This window comes from Oncorhynchus mykiss, chromosome 12, assembly GCF_057628025.1.
Source record: "Oncorhynchus mykiss isolate SJ-2025 chromosome 12, ASM5762802v1, whole genome shotgun sequence".
NCBI lineage: Eukaryota > Metazoa > Chordata > Actinopteri > Salmoniformes > Salmonidae > Oncorhynchus > Oncorhynchus mykiss.
In genome coordinates this window covers 63,163,483-63,187,004 of record NC_143033.1, presented here as the reverse complement: position 1 = coordinate 63,187,004, position 23,522 = coordinate 63,163,483, and the positions used below count along the sequence as shown (strand labels likewise).

The 23,522-nt window shown below is 40.9% G+C and overlaps 1 protein-coding gene across 9 annotated transcripts in view; it reads left to right on the top strand.

Annotated features, from left to right (window-relative positions):
* The first annotated feature begins 1,452 nt into the window (after positions 1-1,452).
* The window catches only part of mapk8ip3 (mitogen-activated protein kinase 8 interacting protein 3), a 68,314-nt gene continuing 46,244 nt past the window's right edge, over positions 1,453-23,522 (top strand). For 8 of the 9 annotated variants that reach the window (XM_090192912.1, XM_090192918.1, XM_090192917.1 and 5 more), the window contains exons 1-3: positions 1,459-1,916; positions 2,147-2,505; positions 20,221-20,341. In XM_090192912.1, coding sequence (XP_090049038.1) covers positions 2,206-2,505; positions 20,221-20,341 — 421 coding nt within the window. In that variant the 5' untranslated portion in view covers positions 1,459-1,916; positions 2,147-2,205. Of the gene's footprint in view, positions 1,917-2,146; positions 2,506-20,220; positions 20,342-23,522 lie in introns of all 9 variants that reach the window. The other variant, XM_090192913.1, reaches the window with a different exon arrangement.

Here is a 23,522-nt window from a genome sequence, read left to right as displayed (position 1 = left end):
TTTTCCAGTTGTTTGAGTTTGTCAGAAGTCATGCTGTATTGACACCATGGCCAATATTAAATGTGTATCCTTTTAAGCTTGGAAAAGAGACTCTTCAACCCAGACTTGGGACCACACACCTACTCCACTGAATAGCAGGCTAGTGATTGCTTTGCAATGCTTGCAGTCAGCCACTGATTCCTTCCAAACCATTAATTGTTGAATTTGCGATTTCCAACTTGTTGTATAATGTCCAATGGCCGATGAACACCGATACATTTTATCTATAATTTCTCTTTATTATATATCTTCATATGACAAGGAGATGGTCGACTTGATTCATGATGATTACTGCTAGCTTGTACTTTTGAGTAAAAGTACAAAGTAAAAGTAAATGCTCTATATCAAATTCCTTATATTAAGCAAACTAGATGTCACTATTTTATTTTTTGTTATTTTATTTACAGACAGACAAGGGTAAACTCAAACACTCAGACATCATTTACAAACGCAGTATGTTTAGTGAGTCCACAGGATCAAAGGCAGTAGGGATGACAATTCGTTATATTGATAGGTGCATGAATTGGACAATTTCTGTCCTGCCTCGGCATTCAAAATGTAACGAGTACTCATTGGTGTTTGGGAAAATGTATGGGAGCAAAAGTAAAAATTGTCAAAAAATATAACTGCAGAGTAAACAGCATGACGTCAGCCAGAATTGGTCAGCTGGCACCTCCATCCATCTACAGCCAGGGAGTTCCGAGCCGATTACCGTTCTCCTAGCAGCAGGATATTATGCTGGCAGATGATCCGGATTTTTTTCAAAGTTTTATAAGAGTCTCCCTGCAAAGAAATACTCAACTTTGGGAATATCGATTTTTTTTAAAACGCTGTGCAGTGCAACTGTTTTTCACAGCTTGCAACCACCTTTGAAAAAATACATGGACCATTTTACATATTTAACCAGCCTTTATTTTTAAAGTTTACACATACTGTTATGTTGAAAGCTATTGTGTAGTCTATATTTAAAGAAATACCCCTTTCATAAAACACAGATACATGTTATTCGAATTACTCAATCGAGTCTGCCAAAATTAAATGGGTCTCTTGTGCTGGACAATTGGTTTAATGAGTACTGGTGACTCCTTACTCCACCCACTCCATTCACTGCAATGCAATACATGGTACATGGGATACCTGGTAGAAAAGGTATCTCTACAGTCCAATATTCTCAACATACCAGTGTCAACATTCTATTTTTTTCATTTTTTTGTCTTAATTATTTTTTTCACCATATTTTTTTTATTTTTATAAATTACTTATTGCATTTTCTTGTTGGCACAATAAAAGTGTCCATTGATTCAAGTTGAATACAATTTGAATGAGTTATCCACATTGAAATGTATTGAAATGCGGGCTTTTATTTAGAAGGTCTCACTAGTATCATACGAAAGTGACGTTATAGTTTGTGCTGCTGTCAGAATACTAGTGCAGAATACTAGTCCACAGCGCCACCGACTCCGAAACAGCATCGTCCTTCACCGAGAACAACATCGGTAGAAAAAAAACGGATCAAATATGATTTAAGGGGCGGCTTGGGTGTTGGCAGCACAAGGGAACGCCGTTATCCTCTTCATTTTACCTATTTATATATTGTTTTTTTTATTTCCCAACGGATTTCGAATCCTCCCAGTAATGGCTGGGGCCATGCCTCCGGCTGCTGAGCGGCAGGTGTATTGTTGAGGACTTATTTCTCATACATTATGTATTCAACTACGGCGGATACACAGGTCGGTAAGGACTGAACCGACTGCTACCGGAATTGGATGTTGCTGTCGCGAGGAAGGCAGTAGCAGGGTGCGTCGTTCCGTCCTCGAGGCTGCGGTGCAGCAGCAGCAGTGGTGGTCGGCTCGGGAGGGCGGTCTCTCTATCCCCTTGTAAATAGCCTATATATTTTTTATTGTGAATAAAAATGTCTCAATACAGTTTAGTAGTTCAAGGTTATAATCCTAACTGCCAAAAATACCACCCAAATGATAACAATCTTTGAAATCGTTCGGAATATGGAATGACACAGGAAATATTTATTGATGATTAATCAGAACGGATTATAATTTCAATGAGTAGTATTTTCCCTTTCATCTTGGTAAACGTGTTTTATAACTAGGCCTATCTAATCAACATCATCTCACATCTGGAATCGGACCCAGACCTCATTTTGCCAAGATGATGGAAATCGACGAGGTTGTCTATCAGGACGACTATGGCTCAGTTTCGGTTATGTCGGAGCGGGTCTCGGGCCTGGCCAACAGCATCTATCGGGAGTTCGAGCGCCTCATCAGCAGCTACGATGAGGAAGTGGTCAAGGAGCTAATGCCGCTGGTGGTGAACGTTCTGGAGAATCTGGATTCGGTTTTAACTGAGAACCAGGAGCACGAGGTGGAGCTCGAGCTGCTGAAGGAGGACAACGAGCAGCTCATCACCCAGTACGAGCGCGAGAAGGCGCTGCGCAAGCAGGCAGAGGAGGTGAGGGTTACTCCATCCATGGCTGTTTTGTTTATAAATACTCTGCCAGTGTCTTCATCACTAGACATATCTATGACTAATAATCACTGCACATACATTCACTTTCAATAGCAGTTCAGTTTTCATTGCCACTGTATGCCCATTTTACCAAAATGAAACCCTAAACCTAACCATTATAAGCTACACCCACATCCCATCACATTCCTTCTGTAGGCCATGTATTTCTAGGCCTAATTGGCCAGGCCCATATAACAAGGGATACGTCTCAAATGGCACCCTATTCCCTATATTCTGCACTACTTTTGACCAGAGCTGATAGGGCCAAATGTAATATACACTGAGTATACCAAACATTAGGAACTACTTCCTAATATTGAGTTGCACAGCCCCCCTCCCCCTTTTACCTTCAGAACAGCCTCAATTTGTCAGGCATTGACTATACAAGGTGTTGAAATTATTCCATAGTGATGCTGGCCCATGTTGACTAATGTTTTCCACAGTTGTGTCAAGTTGACTGGATGCGCTTTGTGTTTCTTTTTATTCTTGATACACACGGGAAACTGTTGAGCGTGAAAAACACAGCAGCATTGCAGTTCTTGACACAAACCGGTGCGCCTGGCACCTACTACCATACCCCATTCAAAGGAACCTAACTATTTTGTCTTGCCCATGCTCTGAATGGCACAAACGTGGCCAAACGTTTTGAGAATGACACAAATATTAATATTCACAAAGTCTGCTGCCTCAGTTTGTATGATGACAATTTGCACATACTCCAGAATGTTATGAAGAGTGATCAGATGAATTGCAATTAATTGCAAAGTCCCTCTTTGCCATGCAAATGAACTGAATCTCCAAAAAACATTTCCACTGCATTTCAGCCCTGCCACAAAAGGACCAGCTGACATCATGTCAGTGATTCTCTCGTTAACACAAGTGTGAGTGTTGACGAGGACAAGGCTGGAGATCACTCTGTCATGCTGATTGAGTTCGAATAACAGACTGGACCCATCAAAAGGAGGGTGGTGCTTGGAATCATTGTTCTTCCTTTGTCATCCATGGTTACCTGCAAGGAAACACGTGCCGTCATTATTGCTTTGCACAAAAAGGGCTTCACAGGCAAGGATATTGCTGCCAGTAAGATTGCACCTAAATCATCCATTTATCATCAAGAACTTCAAGGAGAGTGGTTCAATTATTGTGAAGAAGACTTCAGGGCGCCCAAGAAAGTCCAGCAAGCTCCAGGACCGTCTCCTAAAGTTGATTCAGCTGCGGGATCGGGGCACCAGCAGTACAGAGCTTGCTCAGGAATGGCAGGAGGCAGGTGTGAGTGCATCTGCATGCACAGTGAGGTGAAGACTTTTGGAGGATGGCCTGGTGTCAAGAAGGGCAGCAAAGAAGCCAATTCTCTCCAGGAAAAACATCAGGGACAGACTGATATTCTGCAAAAGGATCAGAGATTGGACTGCTGAGGACTGGGGTAACGTCATTTTCTCTGATGGGTCCCCTTTCCGATTGTTTGGGGCATCCGGGAAAACCTGTCTGGAGAAGACAAGTTGAGCACTACCATCAGTCCTGTGTCATGTCAACAGTAAAGCATCCTGAGGCCATTCATGTTAGCTTCTCAGCCAAGGGAGTGGGCTCACTAACAATTTTGCCCGAGAACACAGCCATGAATAAAGAATGGTACCAACACATCCTCCGATTGCAACTTCTCCCAACCATCCAGGAACAGTTTGGTGACCAACAATGCCTTTTTCAGCATGATGGAGCAACTTGCCATAAAGCAAAAGTGATAACTAAGTGGCTTGGGGAACAAAACATCGATATTTTGGGTCCATGGCCAGGAAACTCCCCAGACCTTAATCCCATTGAGAACTTGTGGTCAATCCTCAAGAAGCGGGTGGACAAACAAAAACCCACAAATTCTGACAAACTCCAAGCATTGATTGGACCATCATGTGACCCAGAAGTTAATTGACAGCATGCCAGGGCGGATTGCAGAGGTCTTGAAAAAGAAGGGTCAACACTGCAAATATTGACTCTTTGCATCAAGTTAATGTAATTGTCAATAAAAGCCTTTGACACTTATAAAATGCTTGTAATTATACTTCAGTATTCCATAGTAACATCTGAGAAAAATATCTAGACACTGAAGCAGCAAACTTTGTGGAATTAATATTTGTGTCATTCTCAAAACTTTTGGCCACGACTGTACATATACACAATCCATGTCTCAATTGTCTTAAGGGTTAAAAATCTTTCTTTAACCTGTCTCCTCCTCTTCATCGATACTGATTGAAGTGGATTTAGCAAGTCACATCAGTAAAGGATTATAGCTTTCACCTGTTTTCACCTGGTCAGTCTGTCACCGATTGCATGCAGTGAGTACTCATATCTGGACTAATGGCCCATCCATATAAACACAGCAGATCAGAGACAGTGGAAAGGCTTATCTATGTAGCATCATCAGTGGTGGTTCAATGAGGATAGGGGCTTTTGAATAGCCTAGTGCCTGCATTGTGCCTGGGCCAAGTTTGTGATCAGTTCAGTGTGCTTGTGTGTTTGCTGAAGGATTCCTGCAAAGCTGGGGTGTTGTGATGCTGACGTGAATGTACTATATTTCATTCCATTTTATTCAATAAAATAATTGTATTTGACACAGACTTTTAATTGACAACAATATGCCTGAAATGAAACTGGACTTTTCACAATTACAAGTTGTCTTGTAAACTATTACGGACTACAAAGGGAAACCCAGCCGCTAGCTGCCCAGTGACGCCAGATGGGCTCAATGCCTTTTATACAGACTTTGAGGCAAGCAACATTGAAGCATGCATGATTGCACCAGCGGTTCCGGACAACTGTGATAATGCTCTCCATAGCCGATGTGAGCAAGACCTTTAAACAGGTCAACGTTCACAAGGCCGCGGGGCCAGAAGGATTACCAGGACATGTGCTCCGGGCATGTGCTGACCAACTGGCAGGTGTCTTCACTGACATTTTCAACATGTCCCTGATTGAGTCTGTAATACCAACATGTTTCAAGCAGTCCACCATAGTCCCTGTGACCAAGAACACTAAGACAACCTGCCTAAATGACTACAGACCCGTAGCACTCACGTCCGTAGCCATGAAGTGCTTTGAAAGGTTGGTAATGGCTCACATCAACATCATTATCCCAGAAACCCTAGACCCACTCCAATTTGCATACCGCCCAAACAGATCCACAGATGATGCAATCTCTATTGCACTCCTCACTGCCCTTTCCCACCTGGACAAAAGGAACACTTATGTGAGAATGCTATTCATTGACTACAGCTCAGCGTTCAACACCATGTACCCTCAAAACTCATCACTAAGCTAAGGATCCTGGGACTAAACACCTCCCTCTGCAACTGGATCCTGGACTTACTGACGGGTGATGGTGAGGGTAGGTAGCAACACATCTGCCACGCTGATCCTCAACACTGGAGCCCCACAGGGGTGCTTGCTCTGTACTCCCTGTTCACCCACGACTGCACGGCCAGGCACGACTCCAACACCATCATTAAGTTTGCAGACGACACAACAGTGGTAGGCCTGATCACAGACGAGACAGCCTATATGGAGGAGGTCAGAGACCTGGCCATGTGGTGCCAGAATAAAAACCTATATCTAGCTTCACATAGATGAGTCCGACCACCATTAATCAAAATAGAACTGTCTTATAAATCAGGGTTATTTTAGATAATGACACCTAGCTATATAGTTAGCTAACTATAGCTACTGAAACATATTATGTTGTTTTGCTATGTTTTTGGGGAAGAACATTGTTCGCATCCATTAACTAGCTTTTTTATGACCAGCACTGTAGGTGCGCGAGACAACTTTACCAGCATCATAGCATACGTATCGATGAATTGTTTGTGACATATGAAATACGATTGATAGTGAAATCCATGTGTAATAATTACGTAAAAAATGTATCAACAGGTTACATTATTATGTGACGTGCAGTCATATTCAGGTCCTGATTGGTCAACAAGCTTATTTGACACATCAAATAGTGTTATTTGACACGTCAAATAGTGTTAAACAGTCTGTCCTGAGCACTCTGGAGCAGGTCTTCATCAAGGATCTCTCTGTACTTTGCTCCATTCATCTTTGCCTCAATCCTGACTAGTCTCCCAGTCTCTGCCGCTGAAAAACCTCCCACAGCATGATGCTGCCACCACCATGCTTCACCGTAGGAATGGTGCCTGGTTTCCTCCAGATGTGATGCTTGGCATTCAGACAGAGTTCCAACTTGGTTTCATCAGACTAGAGAATCTTGTTTCTCATGGTCTGAGAGTCTTTAGGTGCCTTTGGGAAAACTCAAAGTGGGATGTCATGTGCCTTTTACTGACAAGTGGCTTACGTCTGGTTATTCGACCATAACGGCCTGATTGGTGGTGCTGCAGAGATAGTTGTTCTTCTGGAAGGTTCTCTCATCTCCACGGAGGAACTCTAGAGCTCTGTCAGATTACCATTGATTTCTTGGTCACCTCCCTGACCAAGACCTTTCTACCCCGATTGCTGTTTGGCCCGAGCGACCAAGAAGAGAATTGGTGGTTCCAAACTTCTTCCTTTTAAGAATTATGGAGGCCACACTGTTCTTGGGGACCATCAATGCTGCAGACATTTTTTGGTACTCTTCCCCAGATCTGTGCCTCGACACAACCCTGTCTCGGAACTCTACGGACAATTCCTTCGACCTCATGGCTTGGTTTTTGCTCTGACATGCACTCTCAACTGTGGGCCCTTATATTGACGGGTATGTGCCTTTCCAAATCATGTCTAATCAATTTAATTTACCATAAGTAAACTCCAAGTTGTAATAACATCTCAAGGATTATCAATTGAAACAGGATGCACATGAGCTCAATTTCAAGTCTCATAGCAAAAGGTCTGATGTAAATAAGGTATTTCTTTTATTTTTATACATTTGCAAACATTTACAAAAACCTGTTTTTGCTTTGTCTTTATGGGTTGTGTGTAGACTGCTGAGGATTTTTATTATTTAACACATTTTAGAATAAGGCTGTAACGTAACAAATGTGGAAAAGTCAAGGGGTCTGAATACTTTCCGAAGGCACTGTATGTACATTTATGGAAATTAGGTGCATATAATTATCTTTATTTTAAACAAAAAATGAAATAAATACCTGATACCATTAGACCATTTATATATGAGTGCATTCTAAGAAAAAAGTGACATTTGACAATACATTTAATACCTGAATTCCCACCAAAATCCTTGAACTCCATTTGTTATTTGTCCATTCATGTCAAATGTTTTATGTGCTATAAATTCAAAATGTTTGGAGTATCTTCATCCATTGTCCAACTGTTTTATAAGAATTGTTTTTAAAACCTTTTAACAATTTTGATGACTGTTGCTGGTGTTATCCTAGACACATTCTAGTACAGTATAAGCAGACAGCTGTGCAGGGTTTTACCCAAAATAAAGGTCCAATGCCACATGATGCTTAGTCATAGATGTGTGTACAGTCATATACCACGTCACATTGTAAGGTCCCAAATAGCACCCTATTCCCAGCCTAGTGCATTACTTTTTACTCGGGCCCATGGGGCTATATAGGGAATATGGTGCCATTTGGGACAATGGGGTTTTCTCTGTCTAATTTTTTGCTACATTTGAGAGAAGAGAACATGATTAAATGCGTACATTTGAAATAGATTATCATGAAAGTGTAAAGAGGATTTGTTTATATGCTTTTTGAAGCAAGTGACACAAAAATAGCATGTGTAAGAATTAGTAAGTGTGCCGGTCAGAAAATATGATAAGTATTTGGATGAAATAGTGCTTGATACAACCAAAATGAATAATGATAATGACAACCTGTAAAGATATAGTGAAAGTCCTTTGGAGTAACTCGTACTGTATTATATGAATTAGAGACTTCATGATGAACTGCAGAATAGTGTGCTATACACTAAAGTAACAGTAATAATCACATTACATTACCTGTACAATGTTATAAGGGTAAGAGTTGAGGTCACAGTTATAACCTTCAGAACAGAGTCCAAGAGCTCCATTTTCAATGAGACCATAACACACTATATTTGCTGTGGTGGATTAGAACTTTGAATACAGCACCGAACATATGAGTGCACAGATGCTATTTCGAACATAAATGTTTTAGATGCGACCCAGGGATTGGTTTTAAGGCACTGCCTGAGACAGTGGAGTGGTGCGTTGTGGGGGGATGGGGCAGGGTGCATTATGGGAAATCAATTGTACACCGAGGGAGATTGGCACTGTAACCTGATTTTGTGCTTATGACAGAGAGCGAGAGATGGAGAGAGAAGGGGCAATACAGAGGAGGAGAGAGGACAAGAGAGAGAGTTAGAGAGGAGAGAGAGGGGGGATGAGAGAGAGAGTGATACAGAGGAGAAGAGAGGATGAGAGTGACAGATGGAATATGAGCAGGAATACAAGCCATAAAACAGGGATAGAGAGGAGAAACAGAGGGAGTTAGAGAAAGGTAGACAAAGAGCGAAAGAACAAGACCGAGATGGAGAAATACAAAGGGAGGGAGAGAGAGAACATCTTCCCAGAGAGAGAGAGAAAGAGGCAGACAGAGTGAAAGAATGAGAGACAGAGATGGTGAGAGATACAGAGATAGAGGGAACATCTTCCCAAGTCTAGAGAAAAAACAACAACAGCCCACACCCTGGCTGGAATCTCCTCCCTGTGCCATGTGTTTCCTTTGGAAGTGATTGTGAAGGCTCAGATTACAAGGCCTTTAGACAGACCCAAAAGGCGCCCTATTCCCTAGTAGAGGTCGACCGATTATGATTTTTCAACGGCGATACCGATTATTGGAGGACCAAAAAAATCCGATACCGATTAATCTGCTGTTTTTTAATTTTTTAATTTGTAATAATGACAATTACAACAATACTGAATTAACACTTATTTTAACTTAATATAATACATCAATAAAATCAATTTAGCCTCAAATAAATAATGAAACATCTTCAATTTGGTTTAAATAATGCAAAACCAAGTGTTGGAGAAGAAAGTAAAAGTGCAATATGTGCCATGTTAAAATGCTAATGTTTAAGTTCCTTGCTCAGAACATGAGAACATATGAAAGCTGGTGGTTCCTTTTAACATGAGTCTTCAATATTCCCAGGTAAGAAGTTTTAGGTTGTAGTTATTATAGGACAATTTCTCTCTACCATTTGTATTTCATTAACCTTTGACTATTGTTTGATTGATGTTCTTATAGGCACTTTAGTATTGCCAGTGTAACAGTATAGCTTCCGTCCCTCTCCTCGCAGAGCAAGGGGAACAACCACTCCAAGTCTCAGCTCTTGTGACGTTTGAAACGCTATTAGCGCGCACCCCGCTAACTAGCTAGCAATTTCACATCGGTTACACGAGCCTAACCTTGGGAGTTGATAGGCTTGAAGTCATAAACAGCTGCTGGCAAACGCACGACAGTGCTGTTTGAATGAATGCTTACGAGCCTGCTGCTGCCTACCACCACTCAGTCAGACTGCTCTCAAATCATAGACTTAGTTATAACATGATAACACACAGAAATACGAGCCTTAGGTCATTAATACGGTCGAATCCGGAAACTATCATCTCGAAAACAAGACGTTTATTCTTTCAGTGAAATACGGAACCGTTCTGTATTTTATCTAACGGGTGGCATCCATAAGTCTAAATATTCCTGTTACATTGCACAACCTTCAATGTTATGTCATAATTACGTAAAATTCTGGCAAATTAGGAGGCCCAAACTGTTGCATATACACTGACACTGCGTGCAATGAACGCAAGAGCAGTGACACAACTTCACCTGGTTAATATTGCCTGCTAACCTGGATTTATTTTAGCTAAATATGCAGGTTTAAAAATATATACTTCTGTATATTGATTTTAAGAAACGCATTGATGTTTATGGTTAGGTACACATTGGAGCAACGATACGCACCGCATCGATTATATGCAACGCAGGACACAACCATGTGCAGTTAACTAGTGATTATGATTGATTTATTGATTGTTTTTTATAAGATAAGTTTAATGCTAGCTAGCATCTTTCCTTAGCTTACTGCATTCGCGTAACAGGCAGTCTCCCTGTGGAGTGCAATGAGAGGCAGGTGGTTAGAGCGTTGGACTAGTTAACTGTAAGGTTGCAAGATTGATTCCCCCGAGCTGACAAGGTAAAAATCTGTCGTTCTGCCCCTGAACGAGGCAGTTAACCCACCGTTCCTAGGCCGTCATTGAAAATAAGAATGTGTTCTTAACTGACTTGCCTAGTTAAATAAAGATTAAATAAAGGTGTATAAAAAAAAAATACAGATTTACGATTGTTATGAAAACTTGAAATCGGCCCTAATTAATCGGCCATTCCGATTAATCGGTCAACATCTACTTTATAGTGCACTAGTTTTGACCAGGGCCCATAGGTAGTCAAATATAGTGCACTATATAGAGGATAGGGTACCATTTTGGACCCAGATTTAGATAGACCCACTGATAAATAAAGGCAACAACATGTCCTATGATTCCTCCCTGAGTCTCCATTGTATCCACGAAGGAGTGTAATTGACAACCACCGTCACTCTAAGGCTGAAATGTAGATAAATATGTTCAAAGGACCATGAATGTTTATTGTTTGATTCCTGATAGTTTGAGACCTCAACATGTTGATACCAATATGCTATATGCTATAAAGCACTTTGTGACAAAATGTTGTTTTGAAAGAACAATATACAATTTGATTTATTGATTGAAATACAGTATGTTCTATCAGAATATAAATGCACCATCCTACTGCGCGGCGCTTCAATTCATTTCTTTTGATTAATAAGAGGGCCTGTTATTGTTTTGGCTGCATCTAGCTGTGGATGCTGCTGAGAGCTGGCTGGGTTGCTGGGTCTGGCTGGGGAGGAAGGGTGCACAGGGGCAAGCAGTGTCCTGGGGAGGGCGTTTGAAGAGCAGGAGGGTCAGCAGGACAGTTGCCCGGGGTGTAATAGTATAGTGTGGCAAGGCGGAGTGTGTGTGTGTGAAGCCAGACTGCAGCATGATGCTACTGTTTTCTCATGATGTTGCCTTGCTTTGGTCAACTGGTGAGAATGGAGTTGTGTCCCAAATGGGACCCATGTTCCCGGTTCCCTATAGTGCACCATGGGCCCCGGTCAAAAGTTGAGCACTATGTAGGGAATAAGGAGATGAGGTGAGATGGGGTGGGGTTGTCTATTCGTTGAGGTCAGGGGTAGAGGTCGACCGATTATGATTTTTCAACGCCGATAATCGTACCGATTAATCGGCCGCTTTTTTTATTTGTAATAATGACAATTACAACAATACTGAATTAACACTTATTTTAACTTAATATAAAACATCAATAAATCAATTTAGCCTCAAATAAATAATGAAACATGTTCAATTTGGTTTAAATAATGCAAAAACAAAGTGTTGGAGAAGAAAGTAATATGTGCCATGTAAAATATGTGCCATGTAAAAAAGCTAACGTTTAAGTTCCTTGCTCAGAACATGAGAACATATGAAAGTTGGTGGTTCCTTTTAACATGAACTTCATTATTCCAAGGTAAGAGGTTTTAGGTTGTAGTTAATATAGTATTTATAGGACTATTTCTCTCTATACCATTTGTATTTCATATACCTTTGACTATTGGATGTTCTTATAGGCACTATAGTATTGCCAGTGTAACAGTATAGCTTCCGTCCCCCTCCTCGCCCCTACCTGGGCTCGAACCAGGAACACATCGACAACAGCCACACTCGAAGCATCGTTACCCATCGCTCCATAAAAGCCGCGGCCCTTGCAGTGCGAGGGGAATAACTACTCCAAATCTAAAAGCGAGTGAGGTTTGAAACAGTATTAGCGCACACCCAGCTAACTAGCTAGCCATTTCACATTGGTTACACCAGCCATTTGGCTGATAGGCTTGAAGTCATAAACAGCGCTGTGCTTGCGAAGAGCTGCTGGCAAAACGCGCAAAAGTGCTGTTTGAATGAATGATTACGGACGGGCCTGCTGCTGCTCAGTCAGACTGCTCTATCAAATCAGACTTAATTATAACATAATAACACACAGAAATAACACACAGTGAAATACGGAACCGTTCGGTATTTTATCTAATGGGTGGCATCCCTAAGTCAAAATATTCTTGTTACATTGCACAACCTTCAATCTATGTCATAATTACGTACAATTCTGGAAAATTAGAACGCAATGAGCCAGTCAGCCCAAACTGTTGCATTATACCCTGACTATGCGTGCAATGAACGCAAGAGAAATTACACAATTTCACCAGGTTAATATTGCCTGCTAAACTGGATTAGTAGTTTTAACTAGTGATTATGATTGATTGATTTTTATAAGATAAGTTAATGCTAGCTAGCAATTTACCTTGGCTTCTACTGCATTCGCGTAACAGGCAGGCTACTCGTGGAGTGCAATGGTTAGAGCGTTGGACTAGTTAACTGTGCGGTTGCAAGATTGAAACCCCTGGCAGTTAACCCACAGTTCCTAGTCATTGAAAATAAGAATGTGTTCTTAACTGACTTGCCTACTTAAATAAAAGGTATTAAAACATTTTGTTTTTAAATACAAAATAATATTAATCGGAAATCGGCGCACAAAAATACCGATTTCCGATTGTTATGAAAACTTAAAATCGGCCCTAATTAATCGGCCATTCTGATTAATCGGTCGACCGACGCCGGGCATTTGTAGGAAAATGGCAGTGGACAGGCTCCATGAATAAGGCTGCCGTAGACTTATAACAGGAGCATTTTTAGGGACGTACTGGGTGAGCAAATGGACATATGTCCCTGTCCCTAACTTTGGCAGGTTTGCCTCCCCATGTTACCGGATCCTGTTATTTGAGGTCAGCCAGGCGATGGTAGAGCATATCTCTAGCAGCGAGCAGGGCCTCGCTGCAGTCGGGGGATTACAGTCGTAAGACTGCAGCCCGGCCGGCCCATTGTGCAAGGCTTTATAAATCCCTGCAGGCTGCAGAGAGAGCCCTTGGAAGGAAGGCTGGCAGGCCAGGCATCTGTGTTAGTTTCTGTTCGTTTTCTTCTTTCTGTATAGAGAGAGAGGAGAGCAGGGTCTGGTTCAGTTGGCACGACATGGGACAAAACGCTTTGAAATGGAGGAGATATGCTAATACATAAACGTGTCACAAAAATAATGCTAATTTTCATGTTTCTAAATCACATTTATTCACATTTATTTATAAAGCCTTTTTTACATCAGCAGATGTCACAAAGTGCTTTTACAGAAACCCAGCCTAAAACCCCAAAGAGCAAATTAATGCCGATGTACGGCGGCAGGGTAGCCTAGCCTAGAGCGTTGGACTAGTAACCGAAAGGTTGCAAGTTCGAATCCCCGAGCTGACAAGGTACAAATCTGTCGTTCTGCCCCTGAACAGAGCAGGCAACCCACTGTTCCGTCATTGATAATTGATAATAAGAATTTGCCTAGTAAAATAAAGGTAAAAAATAAATAAATGTAGAAGCACGGTGGCTAGGAAAAACTCTCTAGACATGCAGGAACCTAGGAAGAAACCTAGAGAGGAACTAGGCACTGAGGGGTGGCCAGTCCTCTTCTGGCTGTGCCGGGTGGAGATTATAAGAATACATGACAAATAAGGCCCAATTGTTCTTCAAGATGTTCAAACGTTCATAGATGACCAGCAGGGTCAAATAATAATCACAGTGGGTGCAACGGGTCAGCACCTCAGGAATAAATGTCAGTTGGCTTTTAGAGAGAGAGGCACATCCGGTGAACAGGTCAGGGCTCCATAGCCACAGGCAAAACAGCAGCATTAATGTTTTTACGTTTTGCGCCCTACTGAACATGACCCTGGTTTTTGTGATTGGAGATGACAGGTTAGACACATCTCTCTGTGACTCACCCTGTCCAAAACAATACTAGCAGTTCATTTTACCCATCTATCCTCTAGCTTCAGAAATAGGTGGAGGTTTTTTCCCTGACCATGACAGACGCAGAAAGCGGCATTGAAAAATAAAAAGTCCTTATTGATGACATTGCTATTTTATGAGAGACATTTCATACTGTGCAATATTTATTTAATTTATTTAACCTTTATTTAACTAGGCAAGTCAGTTAAGAACAAATACTTGTTTACAATGACAGCCTACCAAAAGGCAAAAGGCCTCCTGTGGGGACAAGGGCTGGGATTATTTGATTTTTTATAACATATAAATATAGGACAAAACACACATCATGACAACAGAGACAACACAACACTACATAAAGAGAGACCTAAGACAACAACATAGCAAGGCAGCAACACATGACAGCACAGCATGGTAGCAGAACAAAACATGGTACAAACATTATTAGGCACAGACAACCACACAAAGGGCAAGGTAGAGACAACAATACATCGCGCAAAGCAGCCACAACTGTCAGTAAGAGTGTCCATGATTGAGCCTTTGAATGAAGAGATGGATATGAAACTGTCCAGTTTGAGTGATTGTTGAAACTCGTTCCAGTCGCTAGCTGCAGCGAACTGAAAAGACAAGCGACCCCAGGGATGTGTGTGCTTTGGGGACCTTTAACAGAATGTGACTGGCAGAACGGGTGTTGTATGTGGAGGATGAGGGCTGCAGTAGATGTCTCAGATAGGGGGGAGTGAGGCCTAAGAGGATTTTATAAATAAGCATCAACCAGTGGGTCTTGCGACGGGTATACAGAGATGGCCAGTTTACAGAAGAGTATAGAGTGCAGTAATGTGTCCTATAAGGAGCATTGGTGGCAAATCCGATGGCCGAATGGTAAAGAACATCTAGCCTCTCGAGAGCCCCCTTACCTGCCGTTCTATAAATTATGTCTCCGTCATCTAGCATGGGTAGGATGGTCATCTGAATCAGGGTTAGTTTGGCAGCTGGGGTGAAAGGGGAGTGATTTACGATAGAGGAAACCAAGTCTAGATTTAACTTTAGCCTGCAGCTTTGATATGTGCTGAGAGAAGGACAGTGTAACATCTAGCTATACTCCCAAGTAGGGTTGCAAAAGGTTGGACATTTTAATGGGAAGTTAAGTCCGTGAATTTTGCTTAAATTCATCAAAGTTAGCTTATAACTGTGAACCTTTTTTGTGGGATACACACATATTTTGGATAAACTATCTATAAAAACTATATTGCAACCCTCTGCACGCACAGTGCATTTTTCCATCACATGTGCAGTGCACTCTTCCATCACCTGTACAGCTGATTCTCAAGATCTTGCACACTAATGAGATGCTATTGAGCCCACACTACTACACTGTCTGAGTCAAGGACTACATGCTTTCCGGGAGGTTTTGATTACAATACTGGGTGGTGTGAATATATTTTGTATGACATACATGTTTTTTGTTAACTAGTAAGTAGTAGCCTACAGCAACGTGTGTTTAAATCATTTCTAACTTGTTAACAATTTCTGCTAGTTAGTTTTTGCTACCATGTGGGTTTTAGCTTGCTTGAGCCTGCTAACTGAGGAGAGTTAATTCACCTGTTTCCATACATGTTTCATTTTAAAACATTTATCTTACAAAGGAGTTGTTTAATCTGACTCCTTAAATATTTATCTGTACATGGAATTGTATTTTGTTTGTTTTTTTCTCCTTTTTTTCTATTCTTTACAGGAAAATGCCACGGGCACTATCTGATGTGTGGAGATATTTCACTGCAGCTAATGTAGAAGGAAAAGCTGTGTACATTTGCAAATACTGTGCCAAATCATATGTGAAGAATGTAACAAAGATGCAGAATCATCTGGCCACGTGCATAAAGTTCCTTCAGTGCTCACAACAAGCAATCTCTGACAAAAGTCCCTCTACTTCGTTTCGAGGTGAAAATGATGAATCAGACACCTTATCGATAGCAACAGTTCATGGTCCTCCTGGAATCAGAAGGTTTTTTGACTCAATGGAGGAACATAGTCAGAAAAATGCTGATGAATGTCTTGCTCAAGCTGTGTATGCAACGGGTCACCTCTGATGCTCACAAGTAATGTGTATTGGAAGAGTTTTCTGAATGTTCTTTGCCCAGCATACACCCATCCAACCAGACATGCTTTATCTACTCATTTGCTGGATGCAGAGTTCAACAGAGTTCAAGTGAAGGTCAAGCAAATCATAGAGAAAGCAGACTATTGCAATCATCTCAGATGGGTTGTCGAATGTTCGTGTGCAAGGAATAATTAACTACATCATCGCCACCCCTCAACCAGTATTCTACAAAAGCACAGACACAAGGGACAACAGACACACCGGTCTCTACATTGCAGATGAGCTGAAGGCAGTCATCAATGACCTTGGACCACAGAAAGGTATTTGAAGGTATTTGAACTTGTGACAGACAATGCTGCGAACATGAAGGCTGCTTGGTCTAAAGTGGAGGAGTCCTACCCTCACATCACACCCGTGCTGCTCATGCATTGAATATGCTCCTCAGGGACATCATGAAAACAATGGATACATCACTGAAAACAATGGATACACTCTACATGAGAGACAAGGAAATTGTTAGGTATGTGAAGGGTCATCAAGTTATAACAGCAATCTACCTATCCAAGCAAAGTGAAAAGAATAAGAGCACGACATTGATGCTGCCCAGCGACACCCGTTGGGGTGGTGTTGTCATCATGTTTGACAGTCTCGTGGAGGGGAAGGAGTCTCTCCAAAAATGTTCATATCACAGTCTGCCGATATTGACAGCCCCATCAAGAAGATCCTCCTGGAGGATGTATTTTGGGAGAGAGTGGTAAGCAGTCTGAAACTCCTGAAACCTATAGCAGTAGCCATGGCACAGATTGAGGGAGACAATGCCATCCTGTCTGATGTTCAGATTCTGCTTGTAAGAGAAGAAATCCATACTGCCATGCCCACTTCAATGTTGCTCCAAGCAGAGGAAACTGCAGTTCTGAAATACATCAAAAAGTGTGAAGACTTCTGCCTGAAGCCCATACCTGCCGCAGCGTACATGTTGGACCACAAGTATGCTTGCAAGAGCATTCTGTCTGGTGCAGAGATCAGCAAGGCCTATGGTGTCATCACTACCGTGTCTCGCCACATTGGCCTGGATGAGGTCAACGTTCTTGGCAGTCTAGCGAAGTACACTTCCAAGCAAGGGCTTTGGAATAGAGATGCAATATGGCAGTCGTGCCAACATATCTCATCAACCACCTGGTGGAAGGGACTTTGTGGCTCTGTGGCTCTTTCCCCTGTTTCCTCCATCATCCTCCAAATCCCACCAACATCAGCCGCCTCAGAGCGCAACTGGTCCTTGTTTGGGAACACACACACCGAAGCACGCAACAGGCTGACCAATACAAGGGTTGAAAAATTGGTGGCCATCCGGGCAAATTTGAGGCCTTTTCAGGAGGCCTCCAACTAGGTTGGAAAGTGACAGTGAAGATTCTGATGTTCAAAAGGTGGACATTGGTCCCGGGAGAAGACATGTAAGCCTGAGAGGAAGACCACCAAATCTTTAGTTTCTAGGCTATCATTTTACATATGTATTTTGAAAATTATTTTGGGAGATGAGATGGATCATTCAATATTCCCTTTCTTTTGTTGTTCAGTGAAATCATCCCATGTGAAGAGTCAACTCATTTAATTAAAGTTCAGTTCGTAACTCATTTTTTATTTATTTCTCTATTGGAAGGATTTAATCATTTGCAATTATGTCTACTTATGACAAGGTGAAAGGTTTGTTTCTGTCTCTTTATGATATGGTAAATATATCCAATGCAAAAAACATTTACATTTAAATGGTGTTAATATTAATTTGCATATATTTCCGTTAATTCACATATATTCCCGTTAATTCACATATATTCCCGTTAATTCCCACAGAAAGTTTCTACATCTGAATATTCATAAAAATATGCAATCCTACTCCCAAGTACTTGTATGAGGTGACTACCTCAAGCTCTAAATGCTCAGAGGTAGTAATCACACCTGTGGGGAGAGGGCATTCTTCTTACCAAACCACATGACCTTTGTTTTGGAGGTGTTCAGAGCAAGGTTAAGGGTAGAGAAGGCTTGTTGGACACTGTTACGTTACGGCCTTATTCTAAAATGGATTAAATCGCTTTTTTTCATCAATATACACATATTACCCCATAATGACAAAGCAAAAACAGGTTTTAGAAATGTTTGCACATTTATTACAAATAAAAAACAAAAATATTCCATTTACATAGGCATTCAGACCCTTTGCTCAATACTTTGTTGAAGCACCTTTGGAAGCGATTACAGTCTCGAGTCTTCTTGGGTATGACGCTACAAGCTTTGTACACCTGTATTTGAAGAGTTTCTCCTATTATTCTCTGCAGATCCTCTCAAGCTCTTGTCAGGTTGGAACGGGAGAGTTGCTGCACAGCTATTTTCAGGTCTCTCCAGAGATGTTCGATCGAGTTCAAGTCCGGGCTCTAGCTGGGCCACTCAAGGACATTCAGAGACTTCCCCCGAAGCCAATCCTGCGTTGTCTTGGCTGTGTGCTTAGGGTCGTTGTCCTGTTGGAAGGTGAACCTTTGCCCCAGTCTGAGGTCCTGAGCGCTCTGGAGCAAGTTTTCATCAATGATCTCTCTGTACTTTGCTTTGTTCATCTTTCCCTCGATCTTGACTAGTCTCCCAGTCTCTGCCGCTGAAAAACATCTCCACAGCATGATGCTGCCACCACCATTCTTCACCGTAGGGATGATGCCAGGTTTCCTCTAGATGTGATGCTTGGCATTCAGGCCTATGTTCAATCTTGGTTTCATCAGACCAGAGAATCTGGTTTGTCATGGTCTGAGAGTCCTTTAGGTGCCTTTTGGCAAACTCCAAGTGGGCTGTCATGTGCCTTTTATTGAGGAGTGGCTTCTTTCTGGCCAGTCTACCATAAAGGCCTGATTGATGGAGAGCTGCAGAGATGGTTGTCCTTCTGGAAGTTTCTCAGATCTCCACAGAGGAACTCTGGAGCTCTGTCAAAGTGACCGTCGGGTTCTTGGGCACCTCCCTGACCAAGACCCTTTTCCCCCGATTGCTCAGTTTGGCCGGGCAGCCAGCTTTAGGAAGAGTTTTGGTGGTTCCAAACTTCTTCCATTTAATAATTTGTTCTTGGGGACCTTGAATGCTGCAGAAATGTTTTGGTACCCTTCCCCAGATCTGTGCCTCGACACAATCCTGTCTCGGAGCTCTAAGGACAATTCCTTCGACCTCATGGCTTGGTTTTTGCTCTGACATTCACTGTCAACAGTGGGACCTTATATAGACAGGTGTGTGCCTTTCCAAATCATGTCCAATCAATGTAATTTACCACAGGTGGAAACATCTCAAGGATTATCAATGGAAATAGGATGTACCTGAGCTCAATTTCGAGTCTCATAGCAAAGGGTCTGAATATTTATGTAAGTAAGGTATTTCTGTTTTTTATTTTTAATACATTTGCTAACCTTTCTAAAAAAAACTGCTTTCGCTTTGTCATTATTGTGTGTAGATTGAGGAATTTTAGAATAAGTCTGTAACGTAACAAACTTTGGAAAAAGTCAAGGGGTCTGAATACTTTCCGAGTGTGCTGTATTTCCTATCTATTTTATTTTTGATGAAGATTTTTCCATTCTTGATTTGCAATTTCAATTCACTTCCTGAATTAATTATTGGTTGTTTTATCCCACAGAAATTCATAGAGTTTGAGGATGCGTTGGAGGGGGAGAAGAAGGACCTGCAGACTCATGTGGAGAGCCTGGAACTGCAGGGGAAACAGCTGGAGCTCAAGACCAAGAACTATTCTGACCAGAGTGAGTATAAACTACTGTTACTGCTCAGAACTAGAACTACTCTGACCAGAGTGAGCATTAGGATGTTTTCACACTTGGTCCCTTTCTGACAATTTTCATGACCTCAGTGTGGCTCGCTTCATTTTTTGTCCAGTGTGAACACTCAAAAGGAACTCAGAACCCTCAAAAGGGACCCAGAAGGGAACCAAACACTTTTTTAGGGCAATGTACAACACAAAGCTACCCAGTTTCGCTTGTTATTATTCCCGCACCACATACTAGAGTTCTGCAACACCGTTTCCCCTCCCATAACCCCTCACATTCGTGCCACATTTGTTTGCAATATGTGATCTGTAAAGAGAGATTCTAACCTGTTTATTCACCCGTGGGGTTTGAATAGTGTGAGATGACAACAATATATTTGGTGAGAATCACAACATAAGGTACAAAATCAATTCTAGCTCTTAAAGGGGAGTAGACTATATTGGGTGTACAATTTTAAATTACAGCATTATTTAATCTGCAGTTATTCTTCTGCTATTTATTCTGTTACTAATAATATTTGTTCATAGTAATTATAATTATTATGTCTCATCTTTTAACTAAATGGACTCTATTAGCTTCCAAAATATAAGTAGATATAAATATCTGTAGGATAACACGTTCTGATGGATTGTCCTGCACTTTGCAAAAACCCAGAGTGCATTCAGTAAATGTTGGATAAAGATCTTGGTTCCTTTCAAAGCGTAGCGATGTGAATGCAAAGGAGACTCGGACCACAAAATAGCTGAAGTGAACTGGAAGAAAAAAAAGAGTTGAGTCCTCATTCCAAGTCAAGGGCAGTGTGAATACAAAGAGAAGTGAGTTATTTTGCTTTCTTTTACCCCAGAGTTCACTGAGATCGGTTATTTTAAAGAGGACTATTTGTGAATAGACCCTTAGACTTAATAAGTAGGACTACTCTGACTAGAGTGAGTATAAAATTATAATAACCAGAACTACTTCGATCAGAGTGGGTATAGAACTATAATAACTAGAACAACGCTGACCAGAGTGAGTATAGAATTACTACAAATATGAATAGCTAATTATGGAAATTAAGATAAACAGGATTTAAATATATATTTTTTAATAGCTATATATAATACAAATCGAGGTGAGGGCAATGGAAATGCTTTTGGCGGTTGATCTGCTTCTGTTCTGTGGGTGGCACTGTGTGGTCTTTCGAAGGATGGTCACGGTCTCTCCAGGGCCATGGGATCTGGGGGGTTGAGGGTGGTGTGCCGGTCATTGGGATGACAACCCAACTCGGGATGAGGAGGGGTTTTAGCGGGTGGAATAGTGGGGACCAATTGGTGGTTTACTTAGTAGCAATTCAAAAATCATGGTACAGCTATATAGACACTCAATCATCATGTTACTTTTTAATGGTATGTTTACAAACATATATTATGATGAATAGAATTGAAACTTGTCTCATTATTGTAATTGGTGAAGTAAGTATAGCCAGTTATAATTGTAATGGCTTAGCAGATAATAAGAAAAGACGATCAGTATTTACCTGCCTAAAAGAGAAGGAATATAATATCTATTGTTTAAAGGAAACTCATTCCAATTTTAGATGAAGTTTTATGAAAAAAGGACTGGGGAAGTGAAATATATTTCTCCCATGAGCAAAGAAATTCAAAAGGGGGTGATGATATTAATTAACAGTAATGTTGATCCAAATGTGCAAATTGTCCAAACAGATCCTCAAGGTAGATGGATGATTTAAAACATGTTATTGTGCCATAAACAGATATGACTTATTAACCTATATGGTCCAAATAATGATGATCCAAGCTTCTTAGAAAATATAAATAAGAATTTATCAACTCTACAAGCAACACTAGACTCTATTATTATAGTGGGAGATTATAATACTGTTTTAAATACTGATATGTACCTTGTTTTTAACTAGGACAGAATAATTTATAACTTACTTTTTCCGACATAACATAGGTACAGCAGATCTCCTTATTGCCTAAAAGAGTCCATACTAACAAAGGAAATTGAAGGACTAACAGTACAGATATAATTATTATTTTTACTTTTACCCCTTTTTCTCCCCAATTTCATGGTATCCAATTGGTAGTTACAGTCTTGTCTCATCACTGCAACACCTGTATGGACTCGGGAGAGGCGAAGGTCGAGAGCCATGCATCTTCCGAAACACGACCCAACCAAGCAACACTGCTTCTTGACGCAATGCCTGCTTAACCCGGAAGCCAGCCACACCAATGTGTCGGAGGAAACACCATACACCTGGCGACCGTGTACGGAAAAACTTTTGATAAAGTACGACTGGGGTTTATATATAAATGCCTGGAATATTTCAATTTGAGAATCTCTTATAAAATGGGTTAAAGTTATGTATAGTAGGTGTAAAATGGTAAATAATGGCTACATCTCAGAAAGTTTTAAACTGTCGAGGAGTAAAACAAGGTTGTCCACTATCGGCATATCTATTTATTATTGCCATCAAAATTTTAGCTGTTAAAATTAGATCCAACAATAATATTAAGGAATTAGAAATCCATGGCTTAAGAACGAAGATGTTATTGTACATTGTACATGTTTTCTTTTAAATCCACAATAAGAATCCCTCCACGGCTACATAGATCTAGATACTTTTTCTAACCTCTCTGGATTAAAACCAAATTATGATACTATATTACATATTGGATCACAAAAAAATGTAACTTTTATATTACCATGTAGTTCACCAAAAAAATATCTGACGGGGATGTGGACATTCTCAGTATACATATCCCGAAAGAAAGAAATCTCACTCCAATACATTTTAATAGAAAGTTAGCAAAAATAGATAAGATCTTGCTACCATGGGAAGGATAACACCTGTCTATTCCTGGAAAAATCACCCTGATTAACTCTTTAGTCATATCACAGTTTACCTATTTGCTTATGGTTTTGCCTACACCTAGTGACCTGCTTTATAAATTATATGAGCAAAAAATATTGAATTTGATTTGGAATGGCAAGCCAGGCAAAATTAAAAGGGCCTATTGATGATGATATATATGATGAACATGAATTCGGAGGGCAGAAATTAAATATCAAAGCATTAGACCTCTCACTAAAGGCATCAGTCATAAAGTTATACTTAAATCCCAAATTGTTCTCTAGTATATTTATAAGAATG